The sequence below is a fragment of the Seriola lalandi genome, unplaced genomic scaffold, assembly GCF_002814215.2.
Source record: "Seriola lalandi dorsalis isolate HSWRI2012SDOR001 ecotype SW California unplaced genomic scaffold, Sedor1 jcf7180002054995, whole genome shotgun sequence".
NCBI lineage: Eukaryota > Metazoa > Chordata > Actinopteri > Carangiformes > Carangidae > Seriola > Seriola lalandi.
The window spans coordinates 95654-107863 of record NW_019525544.1 but is presented as its reverse complement, the minus strand read 5'-3'; the positions used below and the strand labels follow the sequence as shown (position 1 = coordinate 107863).

The 12210-nt window shown below is 39.9% G+C and overlaps 1 protein-coding gene across 1 annotated transcript in view; it reads left to right on the top strand.

Annotated features, from left to right (window-relative positions):
- Positions 1-11791, top strand: part of caln2 (calneuron 2) — a 26597-nt gene extending 14806 nt beyond the window's left edge. Inside the window, exons 5-6 of the mRNA XM_023397062.2 lie at positions 6127-6280; positions 9753-11791. Of these exons, the coding sequence (XP_023252830.1) occupies positions 6127-6280; positions 9753-9880 (282 nt within the window). The 3' untranslated portion in view covers positions 9881-11791. The remainder of the gene's footprint in view (positions 1-6126; positions 6281-9752) is intronic.
- The last annotated feature ends 419 nt before the right edge of the window (positions 11792-12210 follow it).

Below are 12210 nucleotides of genomic sequence, written 5' to 3'. Positions count from 1 at the left end.
GGTGGAGTGGGGGGATGCCCCACATAAGGAATACAGGAATATAAAAGCAAACCCACAAAGGAGAAGAGTGGGGGGAAATGAAAGAAGAGGTACAAGAGACTGTGATTCATGAAGGTCGCAGACGGTGTGCGTCTCAGGGGTGATTTAAAACGTTCACCTCCCACAAAGAGAGAAAAAGACAGACCACGAGAAAACAGGAAGAAAAGGGACGGAAAAATGAGAGACGGAAGAGGACAGAAAGCAGGAGAGGGGAGAGGAAGCGAGCAATGAAAGCAGAGAGCAAAAGAATATAGGGAGGAGGAGGAGGAGGAGGGGGATGAAATGGTGGGAGGAAGTGTGTTTGAGGACTGTGTGAGAGCAGTGTTTTTTGTGTGTTTGTTTGTATGTGTGTTTATATTTCACAGACCTCAGAGGGAGACAGGAAGAGAGAGAGAGAGAGAGAGAGAGAGTCATTGTGTTGAAAAAAGAAAGGTGGAGGAGAAGGAGGTACATCACGTTGGGCCATAATGACTGTTCAGATAATATCCTTGCACAGTGAGATATATAATGATTGACTTCATGTTGGTGTTGTCATGTTTTGTGTGTGATTACATTTTCCTGTGTGTACATATCTTGAATAGACAGATTGTGTGTGTGGCCTGTTTGATTCAGTGTACCACTCAAATATCTGGGAAACATTTCTGTTTTTCTGTTTATTTTCCGCTGTAGCGTGGTCTGAGTAAAACCTCGGGGAGATTCAGATATCGTCTTTGAAAAACTCCTGACTCGAGTTACCACGTTTCTGCTGACAGTCAGTAAATTAGATTTGAAAAAGGAAGCATCCAGTCTTCCATTGCAAATTAAGCTGAAGTGCCTAAAGATAGTCATTTTCATTTTCAGCTCGATTAAAAACAACAAACTTTAACCAATATCAAAACAGTGTATTTAGGAAAGTGTCTATAAGACATGGGTCTGCAGATTCTTTTATCATTTTACAGTAGCTGGAAGATGTTCACACTGGTCAGACTTGCATTACTTTCAATTGGCAGACGCTTTTTTATCCCAAGGGGCCTACGACTTCTTCCTGCACATCAGGAGCAGTTACAGGGTTCTTGCTGCAGGACGCTTGAGAACATGGAGACATGATCTGAGCTACTGCCACCACCACGACCACCAACGCATGTCGAAGCCCATTCACCACAAATCATCTATAGTCTACTTTAGGAGTAACTTAACCGCCCCTGAAGATGTTAGGGTTTTTTCTGACGTCCGGTGGTTCATCCAGTGATCCTACTGCAGCAATGTACAGGTTCACCAAAGCACACAGTGACTCTTTAACATTACATTTAGCCATGGTAGAGTTTTGTTGATTACACAGTTAATTCCAGGCAACGAAAACTACTAGTTCAAAAGGAACAATAAAATAAATATATTAATAGTTACTGCCAGCAGCTGGTTCCTTTAGCTTAGATTAAAGACTAGAGATGCTGAGAAACAGCTAACCTGACTCTGTCCAAAGGTTAATAAAATCACCCGACCAGCACCTCTAAAGCTCATTAATACTAATCAACACACTATATCTTGTTTGTTTAATTCATACATCACCTTAAATACCAGGATATTTCTAGGCCGGGAACAGTGACTAACCCGCTTATGCTAATGTGACAATGTTACACTGAATAGTTTTACAGAGACCGGGCTCGTATGCCACAGATCGTGTGTAGTCAACGAGTTAACTGTCAGCCGTCAGTCCATCACCATCATCAACAGAACGCAGAGACTGTAAGCTGTCGCCACTATCAGCGTTATAGAAGAGATTTAACTAGGATGTTGTAAACTGTGTTTATTATGCTAAGCTAAGCTAAGATAAACTAACCATGTCTTGGTTCCAGCTCGACATTGAACGGGCAGACATGAGAGTGGTATTGATCTACTCGTCTAACTCTTGACATGAAAGAAAACCAACACTGACGCAGTTAGTAGGAGAGGGGACGCCAGTTATGGTCTCCAGGGTCAAAGTGACATGCTTTGTTAGCCCAGCCATTCACCTTGACCTCCTGCAGTCACATACACCATCACTTTAATTCCACCTTTTTTGAATATGTCATTATTTATATGACTGGAAGAGACACGAGTCAGTTTAAGCACTTGAATGACCTAAAATGTAGTTTTGCTTTGGGTGGAGCCCGTCTCTAAAGTGGTTTCCATTTATTTCAGAGTGGAAAATCTCATCTGTACTCATTTGTGTCAATAGTTACATTATAGATATAGTCAAAGTTATACCAAGTTTTTATCAAAGTTTTCTACCATTAACTTGTTTTTTTTTTTAGCTCGACCACCTGTCAGTGTTTCATCAATGAAAGCAGAGACTGAAGAAGAAGGGTGAAGGAAGCAGAATGAAGTAGTTGGTCAGTGACAGGCTGATCACTGTCATCTACATCTGCTGAGACAGTCTGCCATGTTCATACTCATGACCGGCGATGCCAAATGTGGTGTAATTTTAAAAAATGTGGTATGTCTCTGTTACATAATAACTGCCATTTGGTGGATGGTTTTTATCCAAAGTGCAACACCATAAGTGCAGTTACTCTAACACTGGTGTGTGAAAAGTGACTGGGACAGGGCCTCGTCGGTTTCAGCTCCTCCACTGTAGAACATTTTGCTTCAGGTTGACAAAATCTATTTTTAGGAGTCGGCGTTCATTCCATCGGAAATACAATTGTAGCTGATTATGTTTCTATGGATCCAGTTTATCTATTATTCATATGTGTGTGTGTGTGTGTGTGTGTGTGTGTGTGTGTTTGTGTACATGCAGATCACATGGATGCACATCTCTGTACTTTTACAGCAGTTTGGTACAAATGTTTTTCCAACAGAAACACAGAAACTTCACTTGATCTATTGCTGCTGCAAAACAGAAAAATGGGAGGAAAAGAGTACAGAATAAAAGAAACAACACTTGGAGGTTGTCACTCAGGGTGACTTTTTAGATAAGGGTCAGAAGACAAAGCAGGTGGACGACTGACGGAACAAGCTTTTGCTGTATGAGGGCAAGCAGGATTAGACAGGAAGGACAGCGTGTAAGCACCTGTTCCTCTGATTGATGTGTCCTGGCTCCTTCAGTATGTCACCGGTCACTGCTCGCGATCCCCTGCGGTTTCCCTGTCACACACACACACGCGCGCGCACACACACACTGCATATTTGAGTTCATCCAGCGAAAGACAAAATGCTCTGACAGGTAAACTCTCAAGTCTTTGTTTCCCCATCATCACTTTTTGTGTGTGTGTGTGTGTGTGTGTGTGTGTGTGTGTGTGTGTGTGTGTGTGTGTGTGTTTGTTTAGATGTCGATGTCCTTCAGAGACCAGGCAGGTGGAGAAATCACTCTACTGGTTGGTAACAGGTAGCAGCTCCGCTGTGGCATTTCCCCCCTCAGACAGACAGACAGGAACATTGTACATTCTCCGTGCTCCTGCCCTGAACTGTCATGTTGTCTGTCCTGCGGCTGCAGTCCAAAGAGTTTTTCCTCCACTTGCCTGCATCCATTCAAAGCAGAGATACGTTTGGCAAGAAGGACAGCAGAAATCAGGCCCTCGAACTGCTGCTGCCACTCCCTGTTTGTCTGCCCTGGAGTGCCACACAAGGTTGCATGAGTCAGAGCAATTAAAGGCCCAATCTGTGTTTTTGTTTGACCATATACATTTAAAGTATAATCATGTATATAATAAAAGAATTTGAGAAATAGCTGAAAATCATCATTATATTAAATATTGACCTGTTTTGCAGCCGTGCTTAGCTTTAGAAAATATAAATAACAGATTTCAAGTTTCAAAAAAACTCAATCAAACTGGGAGTGACAACATCTTTATCTTCCACGTTGCATTGTTTGCTATTGAGTATAACCTCAGTTTGAAAACCATATTATAGATAATAATCTTGGTTCCATGTTCTATTAGGTTATTCTCTTTTACCTTTATCTAGCAAAGGGTGTGTGTGAGTGTTTGTTTTGGTCTGTGTGTGTGAGTGAGAAGTTGGAGAGAAAACATGAGAAAAAATGAGTGATTTAATGAGTGTGTTAATCTGTGTATGTGTGAAATCATTCTTCTATTTACTGCAGTGTCCCAGGTTTGCTAATAATGTGTGTGTGCGTGCGTGCACGTGCGTGCGTGCGTGTGTGATTACAGTGTAAATCACCAGGGAAAGCAGCAGCAATGGTTAGACTGAAATCAATACACATCTGCAAAACGATTTTTGTTTCCACATCAATGCACACAGAAGCGAACATGCAAAATACTGTACATATAGATATAAAGATTAATATTCCACGTTAAGTGCTTACATAAAATGAGTGTTTGCATGTGTGTATATATGCATGTTGGAAGATGATATCACACGTTTCTTTTAATGCATTAATATCTTGTCAAGCTCTTGAGAACCTAAATGAAAATACATTCTCAAAATGATCATGTAATTCAATTAATATCTGGTTAAAGAAATTATATAATTATAAATATACTTAATATTATTGAGGAGCTATAGCCAGCAAGCAGTTAGCTTAGCATAAAGACTGGGAACAAGGGGATATAGCTGTCCCGGCTCTCTCCAAAGGTAAAAAAAAAAATTCACATACCAGAACCTCTACAGTTCATTAACTAACACATTGCATTTCTGTAGGAAAAAAACAAGAATAAAACTGACACATTGTGGTTTTTACAGGATGTAAATTCTTGGCTGCAGGTACTGACTTCCTCAAGTCTCCGCTGACTTCCTGCAAATCTCATGGTGATGACAAGACAATCACTGTGCCCGGCAAAGAAAAAGTTCCATGAAACTTTCAGCAAAATCACATCTCGTTGTTTTATCACTTATTTCCTACAGATTTAATAGACAAGATCTAAAGTCTTGATACAAAATCTGTAACTTTGGCCAGAGGCAGGCTAGCGGTTTCCCCGTTTCAAGTCTTTGTGCTAAGCAAAGTTAAACGTCTTTTGGCTTTATCTTCATATTCAGTGACTAATGAGACCACCTCTCAGCAAGTGAGCAAATATGCACTTTTATTTCCCAGTATGTCAAACTACTCCTGTAATGAAAAAATAAACTACGAGTCTGACCAAGCATTCACTGTCAGGTTTTGATAACTGATGGTCAGTACCAATATTGAGGTTCGATATCCAATCCTACATTAACGCTAGTAATTTTCCTTTTGGAAACAATATCTCTTGTTTTCCCCGAGGTGTTTGAGTATGAAAGATGTTGTTCTTGGAATTTAGCAATAGCAATAAAGCACAAACAGGATTACCATCCCCCTGTTGAAATGAGCATTTCTTCTCCACTATCTCAACTCTGTCAGGTCCCTGTACCACTATTGTCTGCCAGTTCTGTTTTCTCCATCTGTGTCTCCCACTACGTCCATCGTCTCAGTTTTCTCTGACCTCGCCATACTTCCTGTTTTCCCATCTTACACGATCTCTCTTCGACTCCATCAACCCCCTATTTTCTTCCTCTCTGCCTCAGTATGTCCATCTGTTGTGTTAAACCGAGCGACTGATTGTATTTGAATCCGTCAGTGAGGTAAATAATCTAGACATACTGTAGATGCTATGTGTGTGTGCAGGTGTGTATATAGCTTGTAGAGGGGATCTGCTGGACGGGCAGGAAGGACGTGATGTTTGGGAAGGGCAGACAGGGCGTAGGACAAAGGCTGAGATATATTCAGATTTCAAGTCAGTGATTGGTCAGAGCCTCATAAATCATTTTAAACACGAACATGCGCACACACCTGAGAATACAACCACCTGCAATGAAGTTATGTGCCGGTATTTTCATTTTAATTGATATGTCCATTAACCCGATGGCATGCATACATTTATGCAATACACACAGGTTTGCATACTGATTCAGGCACCCAAAAATAGCACTAGTGATGCATTGGCAAACATGCTGCCATTACATTACAACAGACATCTTTCTTACTTACACTTACAACACATTTTATGCAATAGAGCACAAATGTAGATGCCATCGTTTTTCACAGCTTGTACATTTCACACCTCATTCTTACATTCTTATCGTCTATATTTATCTAACCTCATAAAGCCAGTTTATGGATGACTGTGTCTCTGCATTGATCGCCGTGTGTCCCTGCAGTTTGACATGCAGCAGCTGTCTCTGGATGAGCTGAAGCAGGTGCTGTTCCACGCCTTCCGGGACCACCTGACAATGAAGGACATAGAGAACATCATCATCACCGAGGAGGAGAGCCTCAATGAAACCTCAGGGAACTGCCCTGAGTATGAGGGAGGTGAGGAAGCTACTCTCATGGAAACTTTGCTGTTATAATTACCTGTGCTTACAACAACTCATTTTGTACTGAAATTCAGAATACATAATAAACTTTTACTCATAATACACTTATTTGTCTTTTGCGGAGAATCAGATAAGAAGATCAATACCACTCTGTGCTAAGAATGGAGCTAGTGCCAATTGACAGATTAGCTTAGCGTAAAGATGGATAATAGCCTTGGCCTGTTTCCAGACCTCTATTGCATCTCTAATTTGTTCTTTTCATGCTGTTTATGAGAGACAATTGACCAATCAGAGTTTAGTTGGGAGGATTAAGAATAGGGATGTCATCTTCCTGCTACCTAGCTACCAAGCTACATCCACAAAAAACAGCAAAAGAAAAGTGGCAACAATGAGATAAATACAGCTGAACAGGTTGTTGTAACTCTTTTTTCAGAAGAAGTGAAAATGATGTCCATGGGACCAGTCATTTGCTACTGACTGGTTAGGGCAAAACAAAACAAAATACCCTGGCTGAATGAATGGAGTGAAACAAAGAGGCAGTTCAGTCTGATATCAGGAAACAGTCCGGCAGTTTCCTGGCTGCCTGTCAACCTCACAATGACAAGAAACAAGCCAAATCAGCACGTAACTCGGCGTAAGATCACAAACACATTTTTACTTTTCATACAAGATCCAACATATTAACTAGCGAGCTTTAGAGCTGTTGGTAGGCATGTATTTGAACTTTGCATTAGCTAGCTAGCTTTCCCCCCTAGCTTTCATTCTTTTTGCTAAGCTAAGATGATTGCCTCCTGGTTCTAGCTCCAAACTCAGGGCACAGCTTTTGACAGTGCTATTGATCTTCACATCCAACTCTCAGCAAGAAAGAAAATAAGCATGTTTCACAAAATGTCAGACCACTCTTTTAAGGCTGAATTATAGATGAATCATAAATCAAAAGTCTATGCTGCTTCCAGCGACACCGGTTTAAATTCGTGAAAAAAAAAACTGGAAAAGAAATAACACTTTTAAACACAGACATTTTTTAATGACTTTCTAAGTTTTGTTTGGCAAAATTGTAAGGTGAAAGTTGTAATCAGCCGCGATACTGTATCATCCACCACAGAGCTTTCATCTGTAAGGTGCTGAATCTTAGAGAAAGGTCAAGAATGTTAAACCAGATTCAAGAAAACAGATGTCACGTTTAATGATAAAAATCTATTAATGTCAAGGTCATGAATTAATTTCCTTGAGTTTCAAAGCCAGGAATGAGAGGGTTGATGGGCTGCTGATGTTTGCGTGCCCAAGTGAAACACAAAACGATTTTTTCTTGAGACAGAAGTTGTGTTGCTTGAGGGAGAAGAGAGAAACGAAAACCCAAAAAATGACCCTTAGTTAGTTATGGTCCAGAGTTAGAAATTGCCTGTCTGCTGTGAAACTTCAACCAAGTCAGACTAGGACAAAGGTAAAGACGGATCAAACGCACATAAAAACTAGGAAAGTCTTAATGAATCCATTGGGTACTGGCCTACAGTCTCAGGGAGCCCTAAAAAGAGAGAGCTGGGAGGAAATGGAGAAACTTAGGGGCAGTGAAGGAAGAGATAAGAGGCTAACGGAGGGATCAGGGAACTGCTGGCTTGGCACTCTTTTCTCAAAGTTTCTGGTGTTGAGGGAAGGGCATGCTGTGGAATTAGGGAGAGGAAAAAGAACAGCAGAAAGATGTAGAAAGAGGAGAAGTAGGCAGGGGGAGGATAAAGGAGCTAGATGAAGAGGTGTACAGCCTCTCTGGTAAAAGACAGCTGTATGCTTCCCCACATTTAACCTTCTTCCCACATCCTCTACATCCTTCTTTCATGCCTGCTCCCATCTTCTTCCTGTCCAGTGGGACGTCAGCGCCTTTCACAATCCCTCTTAGATCCACGACTCAGAGCTGTGACTTGATTTATTGATGCAATGTATGATTCTAACAAACTGAGACAAGGGGGCTGACGGAGAGGAAACTTTTGGTTGTTGCTTTTGCTGCAAGGGCCTGTTGGAGGACACATCTGTCTTCACTCCTCATCCTCTTTCAATCTACAGAGATTATCTTTTTGGGGGAGAAAAGAGGCCTTTCAGCCCAAACAGGGGCAGCAGAACAAAAGTTCCACCTCACTCCTCTTGCCTTTGTTTTAGAGCCAGTTTGTGCCTTTCATGTGTTCATCTTTTTTCACATTAAAGACACTTCTGATACTGATAATCTGGGTCACAGAAATAAGATGCAGAACATGGCAACTACAAATGTTTGCTGCTACTTCACTGATATTTGTTTGGGTCTGAAGGTGCACTGTGAGAAACAGGTTTAAATTCCATCACTATACATGAATCTGAAATTTCTAATTCAGGCACAGACTTTGAGGATTATGGAAATGCCTGTAAAGTTTATTGAAGAAGTTCTCACACTGTAGTTTGTTCATGGTAGCTATAGTTTTTTTCTGTGTTCACAAAGTAATCGTTGTTGAACTTTGTTCAAATTTTGAAGGTTTCAGTTTCTTATGGCAGCTGCTGTAATGGATGATGAAACCCCAGGAAATGCTGAATTATCATTTACACTGCGTTACAGAAGATAGTGGAATAGATGTTGGCCCAGATGTGACGTCAATAAACTAATGAGTCAATTAAGGCGAGACACTACAGGCAAATATTTTGAGATTTTAGGCTTTTTTTCTTCTATAACGTCTTATTTGATTCAGACTAGAGGGAAGAAAAACTCCAAAATACACATTTAGGTGTTTATTTTACTGCACTTTGTCTGTATGCGTCTGTAGATTTCTCCTAATTTCACCAACAGTTAGCTTGCTAACGCAACATGCAGCATCACAATCACTGTCTGTGCCATGTCATCATAGGTATCATTGTAAAGCTCTTTCTCTCTCCTCCTGCACAGTGTTATCAGATCCAAATGTGGTCATTTCCTTTGTATTGTCCACAATATTGTTAATAGTGGTTCTTAATGAAAATGTATTGAATTTTAAAATAGTTTTATTAAAATGAGTTTTTTCTGATACCATGCCAGAAATCTCCACTTCAGTAGCACTTACACCAAACTTTACAGTTTTATTCTGATCTATATTCTGAAGGTTACTGAGGAGTTCGTTCACATATCATTCACATCCTGATTTATGTAACATTTTATTCCTAAAAACATGATGAAAAATGACTTTTTAATGGCCGTTAACAGTGTTTTCTGTTTTATGGAGTGATAAAAGGAGACATCCAAAATCTCCTCAGTAAAAAGCTTTGACTCTAATATGTCAACAAATTGAACACAAATCTTGACCCTGGCTTCATCCATGTTCAGACTTCTGTTCTGGAAATGTATGAAAATGAGCTCATATTTATCTAGATAATGCATAATTTGCATATTTAAACTTATAATACAAAAAATGGTTTCATGGTTTCTTGTGTTAACTCTGTTGACTCTTATTTCTTTTCTCTTTCGCTCCTCCCAGTCCATCCTAAGAAGAAGAATCGGCAGACGTGCGTCAGGAAAAGCCTGATATGCGCCTTCGCTATGGCTTTCATCATCAGTGTCATGCTTATCGCAGCCAATCAGATGTTGCGGAACGGCATGGAGTAACCAATTGCACTGTGAGCATGGGGAGTGGACAGAACAGCCATGACCTCACATCTTGTCTTTGCAGCCAAAGCTGGACCAGCCACAACCCAAGCACTTCTCTAAACAATCAGTTGACTTTTTCTTTTCTTTTTTTTTTAAGTTTATTTTGAACTTAACCTTATAGAAGCAGACAATGAGAGTAAATGAAGAAATATATTTGTTTTCATGCAGAGTAACTGGACTTACTGGTCATATGGAACCTGAACTGGAAAAGAATTATGTTTTTATATAAATCATGAGAGTAAATAGAAGGATTTATTTTGCTGTTTTCAAGACCAAGACCACCCTTTAAACTTAATTTTCTAATTACCGAAAATGCGTATCAGGTGCTTTGAGCCATTCTAAAAAAAAAACAAACAAACAACAGTTATTATGGACAACTGAATATTAACCCCAGAGAAGTTGCGCTGAATGTGAACTGAGTGAATGAGGGCACTGAATGTTGGGCACAGTATTTAAATGCATAGTAAATCCCTCCCATCCCTAGGTTTTTTGTGAATCGTCTGCGTCCTCGGCTCAGTCCACTAATCTTTGAAATCTTTGTGTATCTACAAGGAGCACAACACAATAATCAGTGAGGGACCACTTAAGAATCACCACTTTCCCACCATCTCTGCTCTTTAGTCTTAGTACTGACTGATTGATTGACTGATTGGTCACTCAACATTTGTGTGAGTCTGTAAAAGACAAGCTCAGGATGTCTGAGAGGTGTCAAATATATAAAGGATAAAAAACAAGAGACATCAAATCTCTCCAATGAAAGTGGAGATATGGTTTTTGGATAATAACAGGACGAGGCTGAGACAAAATATTTTTAGTAATGTGTTGGGGGGAAAATGTTTCACCTCAGCATCTCATCGTAATACTGCCCAATTGTGGTAAATATAGACCACACAAAAAGCATGCCAGTATATACACTGCCATACCAAACATTACTCTAACCCCAGCTTCCCGTGGATTTCACTGTATATATAGTGCTACTTAGCTTGTGTAATGTATTATTCCTCTAAACAGCAGAATGTATGATGGGTAGAAACTAGTGCGATATATCAGGGATATACAGTAGAGCTGTGAATTACTGTTTGCCACGGCTGCTTTCTTGGAAAAGGTTGCATCCTGGTGGTTAAGATGAGAACTGCAGCTGAATGCTTGGACAGCCATGTTTACAAGGTGTTCAAAAGTGAAGAACAACAGCACTGATTTTAAGCTTGGATCTGTGTCGTGTCAGTGTCACAAGGGCAGTTAGGTTTGTATTAGTGAACATTCATTATTTTTAATGGCAAAAATCAAGAATTTCTTTTTGTTTTTTTTGTTTCCCACATCCCAATTTGTGCTGTTGCACTTGTATACAGCTCAGGATTGGATGAGAGACTGAAGGTGTCAGCTGTGGTGCCTGTGATGGTTTCTGGGGTCGTATCTGTGTTTTATGGTTCAGATCTGAGAGCACTAACATGTTATAAAATCTCACTGGGACGAGTTTTGAAAAGACCTTGTAGGTGTTTACAATCACACTCCTCTTTTATAATGGAGCCGCCCGAGGTTGAACATCCCAATGACAACCACAGATTAAATTTGAGGATGAAAATTTTTTTTTTTTTTTTTTTTTAAATGTGGTTGCAGGGCTGGCCAATAAAGAGATGTCACTGTTTATCTACTGTCATTGGAATTGTATTGTGATTATATGTTCATTTTCTGTCGTTGTTTTCCAAAATTCTCTTGTCCAAACAAAGAATCTCAAACACATTATCATTTCAAAATAAGATTACCTGAGATTGCGTTTAACACATTTAAAGCATCAGTTCGTTACAGTGAACATCATCTCTATGATTTCATGTGATTTTGATTTTGTGATATTAAAAGTATTTTCATTAATATTGTGACAGTTATTTCAACCAACCTGCCGCCCTATGTGGATGCCATCTTTTAAAACAGATTTGTTGGTGTTCATTGCTACAACATTAACATGTGTGGATTCCTAAACTGCACGGTGCTCCCCTTGGACATCACTGGATCAGAGACTGTTTCGTTCCCATTAATACCCTGGAGCGATTATTTGCTCTCTCGTCTTTTGCTGGGATGGACGAAAGCAAATCTAGATATTTCAATCAAACTGATGTGTGACCATGTGAGTTTAAATGCCGTCTGTGTTAGACAGTGTATAAAGAGGGCAAGAGGGGAGAGGGCTTTCTTTTAAAATAAAAAAAAAACTAGCTTTGTAAGATCAAGTATAACAGCAAAAATGTATTATACTGTAAATCAGTATGCATGTTGTTGTTTAGATTTCCGTGTCT